This window comes from Oncorhynchus nerka, linkage group LG13 (assembly GCF_034236695.1).
Source record: "Oncorhynchus nerka isolate Pitt River linkage group LG13, Oner_Uvic_2.0, whole genome shotgun sequence".
Classification (NCBI taxonomy): Eukaryota; Metazoa; Chordata; class Actinopteri; order Salmoniformes; family Salmonidae; genus Oncorhynchus; species Oncorhynchus nerka.
Window position 1 is genome coordinate 63557881 of NC_088408.1, and position 6449 is coordinate 63564329.

General features: G+C 40.0%; 1 protein-coding gene across 1 annotated transcript; it reads left to right on the top strand.

Moving 5' to 3' along the window:
- Nucleotides 1-303: 303 nt before the first annotated feature.
- LOC115140548 (immediate early response 3-interacting protein 1-like) lies at nucleotides 304-4824 on the top strand. Its single transcript, XM_029678875.2, has 3 exons — nucleotides 304-482; nucleotides 642-743; nucleotides 4183-4824. Exons 1-3 carry the CDS (start codon nucleotides 392-394, stop codon nucleotides 4236-4238), a joined length of 249 nt encoding a protein of 82 aa, XP_029534735.1. The 5' UTR covers nucleotides 304-391; the 3' UTR covers nucleotides 4239-4824.
- Nucleotides 4825-6449: the final 1625 nt, after the last annotated feature.

Here is a 6449-nt window from a genome sequence, read left to right on the forward strand (position 1 = left end):
ATGTTTACCTTTTCTTATCTACAGAAATTCTATTTGACCGTTATAGTAAATCGTTGCGAATTCAGTGTTTGATCTTATTAAATGAGAGCCATTCAATTATATGTCTATGTTTACATCCCTAGCCTCCCAGGAATATTCGTTTTTGGACAACGTTTTCAAGCACTAACACCATCAAATCAATAGCTACCCCTTTGGCCATGAGTGTGGATTATTATTATACATTATTGGTATTACATTGGCCGTTTACTGTGTCCCTCGCTCTTCAGGAAGTCACGCTTTCGAACTGCTCGTTCAATTCGTCCTTCTCGTGCTGCCATAGCTGCATTTAGGCAACGTCACAAGAAATACGTGAAGCTGCTAAAGTTAGCTAGCTAATACTTTACAGATATCAATGGCGTTTACATTATATTCCCTTATTCAAGCGGTGATTTTGTGTGTTAATGCTGTCGCCGTATTGCACGAAGATAGATTTTTAAGTAAAAGTAAGTGGCTGTGCATATGTTGTTTAACATTACTTTCAACAGTGTTTTGCTAACGTTAGCTAGCTACACCAGTAATAAGTGGAAAAGCTTGTTTATTGATACAATGATATCTCTTATGGTCTAGTGTTTGCATATAATATAGCATTTTTTCCCCTCTAGTTGGCTGGGGTGTGGACCAAAGTGTAGGTGGATTTGGTGATGAACCAGGCATCAAAGTGCAGCTAATGAACCTTGTCCGCTCTGTGAGGACAGTGATGAGAGGTATGACCATAGAGATGGATAGAGGACTTTAGCAAAGATGTGTGTGTGTATATATATTATAACTAACCCAAGATTCACTACATTATCAAAATTATGTGGACACCTGTTGGGTGATTAGGCCTGGCTTGCAGTTGGCATTTCAATTCATCCTATAGGTGTTCGATGGGGTTGACATCAGGGCTCTGTGCAGGCCAATCAAGTTCTTCCACACCTATCTCGACAAACTATTTCTGTACGGACCTCGTTTTGGGGCATTGTCATGCTGAAACAGGGAAGGGCCTTCCCCAAACTGTTGCCACAACATTAGAAGCACAGAATCATCTAGAATGTCATTGTATGCTGTAGCCTTAAGATTTCCCTTCACAGGAACTAAGGGACCTAGCCCAAATTATGATAAAAAGGTCCCAGACCATTATTCCTCCTCCACCCAACTTTACAGTTGCCACTATGCTATGCATTGGGGAAGGTAGCTTTCTCCTGGCATTCGCCAAATCCAGATTAGTCCGTCGGACTGCCAGATGGTGAAGTGTGATTCATCACTCCAGAGAACATGTTTTCACTGGCACTGAGTTTTACACCACTCCAGTCGACGCTTGGCATTGAGCATGGGAATCTTAGGCTTGTGTGCTGATGCTCAGCCATGGAAACCCATTTCAGGAAGCTCCCGACGAACAGTTCTTGTGCTGACGTTGCTTCCAGAGGCAGTTTGGGACTCGTTAGTGAGTTTTACAACAAAGGACAGACGATTTGTATGCACTTCAGCACTCGGCGGTCCTATTCTGTAAGCTTGTGTGGCCTACCACTTCACGGCTGAGCCGTTGTTACACCTAGATGTTTCCACTTCACAATAGCAGCACTTACAGTTGACCGGGGCAGCTCTAGCAGAGCAGAAATTTGACAAACTGACTTTGGAAAGGTGGCATCCTATCACGGTGCCATGTTGAAATTCACTGAGCTTTTCAGTAAGGCAATTCTACTGCCAATGTTTGTCTATGGCGATTGCATGGCTGTGTGCTCAATCGTATACACCTGTCAGCAATGGGTGTGGGTTAAATAGCCAAATCAACTAATTTGAAGGGATGTGCACATTCTTTTGTATATACAGTGTAGTTCATCTGTGTCGTTTTCAATGGGAGCAATGAAGCATAGTGTGTAGAAAAATGCAAGGAGGTGGGCAGAGCCAAGCACAATCTAGTAAGATCCTATTGGCACGTTCTGGCAAGTATTTGCATATTTCCATTAGGGAACGCCTTCTCTGTGAAGTGCATGTATGCAATAACTCAATTTGCCCTTGCATGCCTTGTAAACAACGTACTTTTTAAAAACTCTGTCAAAGGGTCACATCTACAAAACTTTGGAAGTTTTGGAAACAGAACTGTATTGAGGTTGGGCTTTTCTTCGATGAGAAAATCTGCAGAATGTCGACCCAGTTCCATCTCGCTTCATACTCTTCCACTGCCAACCACTGGGCTTCCTCTCCTCACCATATTTAGTGAGGGGTGAAAATTCCTTCCGGATGCTTCAGATTTATACATCCGGTGAAACATCTGGCTCCTTGTTCTATCTGTGACTTTAGTGCCCAAAAGCTTGTTTTAGACTGAGCAGCGCCATTGATTACTTTCACCATTTTGAAGTAGTCAACTGGGTGGGACTTCATATGGGTTGTAGTGATGTACAGTTGGTGAATGATTTATGCTTTTTGTACTGACTCGAAGAGTCATGATTAGTTTTTCTGAGTGACCTGTCATTTTAGTTGTTTGTTTGATCTGCTGGCCATAATAGGTCCCACAGCACGATTGATACAGACTCAGTGGCTCCAGAGACGTTCTCCGACCAACAACTGTCTGTCATATATGCGCACAGGAAAATAGATCATGCTGAAGGCAGCATAGATAAGAAAAACTGATAATTAATCGCATGGTGCAATAATTATTTAATTAAAGCTGCAATATGCGGAAAACGCTCTGCCATTTCCTGGTTGCAAAAATTAGAATAGTTTTCCTAATTTCAGTTTGTGACAAAACAAGCAATAGTGTAGAGAATCCTTGTACCGTCTAAACCCGCTGTGAAATATATTTTCAATTACCAAAAATACTGTAATTTCAGCTGTTTGAAGCTGGTGTACAAAACCAAAAGTAAGACGCAAAAATGAAACTTAAGGACAGGAAGCATAGAAATAGCGTACATAGAACAGATGTACTGCTTCTTAGACTGGCTTTCAATGAGAATGACGGACTTATAACTCACATTTCTATGTGAATTTGATCAGGTTGCGGAAAAGTTATGATGGACACAGCTTTATAAACAAACTTGAACTCGAGAACAAATCGTTTGAGGTGCTGCAGTTCGCTAACGGTATTGTTCTCATCACCCTCACAGCAGTCAAGCAAGAAGGAGTTGGCATAGAATCAAAGGATTGTTGACAAGATGTAAACTATGTTTCCTTTCCTAATATTTATTGAAAATAGAAATAAATCTGTACAATGAGCACTTGCCTTTTAAGTTCATCGTTAGTTGTTGGTTAACTTTGGTTAACTAGCTAGCGACATTTAGCCATATTGGCATAGGTGTGACAAGTCAAAACACCTCAAAACTAGACATGTTATCAATAGCAAGATAGAACAAGCTGAAAACGAGCCACCTGCAATTCCCCACATTGCAACTTGTTGTACTTTTTAATAGTTATCTGATCATCCAGAATCATAACACACAGCATTTCGCTCCATTGATGCCCGGGCATCATTTTCGTGCGGTTGTAGCCTAACCCATCTATGGGTTAAGGAAGGATTACATAATTCCATCAGGTTACCAGGAGGGATCAGGCAATGAATTATACTCGGGAGAAAACATTCCATAACTGCGGGTGGCAGTAAATTACCAACCTTTACTTTATACCTGTTCAAACCACACATTCTACGTGGCAGTGTGCAGCCTTTCCATTTGTTTGACAGCACAAAGTAGTAGTAGAAAAATGTAATTGTTGACGATAGTTAATACAGCCACAAAGTCATAAACTCTTCCTATTTCTACAATTTATATCTTCTTAAAATCTGACTTTAACCTAACCCTAACCACACTGCTAACATTGTCTAACACCTAACCTTAAATTAAAACAAAAATGCACATTTTTGTTTTCATACATTTTTTTCGATATAGACAATTGGCTATGTCATCTAGTGGAAACCCTTCAAAATGGAGATGGCCTCAGTGGCGCTGCACATGCTCTCACAGACGCCATAATGGGACAGATATAATGCAATGTCCATCTAAAAATCAATACCATATTCAAATATCAACAACAAAAATATTCTGCATTCATGTTTTTTTTATTTTTATAGATTATTCTTGTTTTCCTCTTAACTATTTGATGTTAACCAGACTGAACTGAGACTGGTCTGACTTTGGCATTATTCATAATCTTTACTCTCTCATCTTGCAGTGCCCTTGATTGCTGTCAATTCTGTCTGCATTGTGTTGTTGCTGCTTTTTGGCTGAAGAGAAGACTGGACTGAATTTGGACGCTGAACTAAGAGAGGCCACTTTCAGGGGTCAGGAGGATGTCACCCTGGCACCTGGAGGAGGGACCCTACATGCACCAGGAAGAAGAGTACACCCACACGTTTATGTATCTCAAGAGATTCAGCATTACATTTGATTTCCTTTATTATTATTATTATTATTCCTTTACCTCATTTGTCAAACCTATTGGTCTTAGGTCAGGCTAAGTGACAGTTCAGATGCAAGAACAATCTGAGTTTACTACATTCGCAGTTTCTTTTACAGACACCCGTTAGCCAATGTTATAGCACAAGGCAGTTCAAAAGAGCCTACGGTTGCTTTTGGAAGATTTCTTCATTGTAAAAGGATAATTGACTTTGATCTCATGATTCCACTTTCTTTCTCCTTATTTGAAATTGTGGTTCGTCGCAGTTCTGATGGTATATTCTATGTCTTGCTTTTAACATATTCCTGGATAAAAAGTTGTCATTTTGTGTCCCATGCACAATTTAATTATGTATGACTTTTTCTAAGTAACTTTCTATGAATTACTTGAAAAAAATAAAGATTTTTAAAAAATCTACCACTTTTGAGTTTGTTCATAACCCAACATTAGCTAAAAATAATCATTTTAGCAGGCGCACTCATCCAGAGCGATTTACTCTCAGAGCAAGTTGAACATTACATAATTTTCTTGTCCCAGAACACACTCCCTACTTACACAACTTTTCTTTGATCATGGCTGTGTCAAAAGCACATTAAGAAGACCAAAGAGACCTTGCTCAAAATATATATTTGCTAAATGGCTAATTGTTAGCATGTTAACAAAATGAATCCTTTCTCTGGCAAATCTGTAAAAAAAATGGCATCAATCAGTGCACTCTTGAACTAGCTGCAAACTTGAGCACAAGGGCGACCAAATAAGGTGGGTGCTTCTCACTAGGTGCTTTTAGCAACTCGGGTGTATTTTCATACACTAGTGTTGCTTTCAATTGTTTAACTGTCGGTGTGCAGGCCGGTTGGTCATGACGATGGGAATAGAGCTCCACGTTGGAGGTGTCAAACAAGGCAATGGTTCCAATCATACATTTTTCCCATAGGGGATTTTAGAAACACTTCAAATAAGGGCTGTGAAGAGTCTTGGTGGTTCCAAACTTCTTCCCAGATCTGTGCCTCGACACAATCCTGTCTTGGAGCTCTACGGACAATTTCTTCGACCTCATGGCTTGGTTTTTGTTCTGACATGTACTGTCAACTGTGGAACCTTATATAGACAGGTGTGTGCCTTTCCAAATAATTTCCAATCAAATGAATTTACCACAGGTGGACTCCACTCAAGTTGTAGAAACATTTCAAGGATGATCAATTGAAACAGGATGCACCTGAGCTCAATTTCAAGTCTCAAAGCAAAGGTTCTGAATACTTGTGTAAATAAGGCAAAAACCTGTTTTTGATTTGTCATAATGGAGTATTGTGTGTAGATTGATGAGGGGGAAAATAATTTCATCAATTTTATAATAAGGCTGTAATGTAACAAAATGTGGAAAAAGTCAAGGTGTCTGAATACTTTCCGAATGCACTGTATATAATGGACAATATTACAATAGCTTTTTGGTTGATAGACAAGACTGAGACCTTTCACTTTGAGGTTTCTTACATCACTTTAGCAGTCTGAGGTAATTCAACTCAGAGAGAGTGCTCTCAGTCAGGCCAACTTGTAGGGGCCTTAACGATTTGGGGGCAATGCTATTGAAGGCCCCACTCACCCCAAATTGGACATCGGATCAGTCAATAGGGCCCCCCTATGTTTAATTTTAAACATCTGTATACAGATTAGTCTCAATGCCTACCGTTAACTTTGTGCCCTGTTATACAGTGAGTGTAGAAAACATTAGGAACACCTTCCTAATATTGAGTTGCACCCCTTTTGCCCTCAGAACAGCCTCAATTCGTCAGGGCATGGACTCTACAAGGTGGCGAAGCATTCCACAAGGACGCAGTGCCTAGAAAGTCTGTACGTGTGTACGTGTGCAATGTGAGTTATCATTATCATTATTATCCTTAGGGTCTTTATGGTGGACAAGGACATGAAGGAAGTGGGGGCTACAAAATAAGTGTTCCCAAATGTCCACATCCTTCTGTGCTGGTATCACGTCTAGCAGGTAATTATTATTGTAAGAATGTTTTTAAAGAACACCTTTGACATGA

Excerpts from the sequence above, each read along its gene's own strand:
- LOC115140548 (XM_029678875.2), top strand. The coding sequence starts at position 392 with ATGGCGTTTACATTATATTCCCTTATTCAAGCGGTGATTTTGTGTGTT. Across the intron at positions 483-641 it reads AGATAGATTTTTAAGTAAAA|TTGGCTGGGGTGTGGACCAA; the intron begins GTAAGTGGCTGT and ends TTTCCCCTCTAG. Across the intron at positions 744-4,182 it reads TGTGAGGACAGTGATGAGAG|TGCCCTTGATTGCTGTCAAT; the intron begins GTATGACCATAG and ends CTCATCTTGCAG.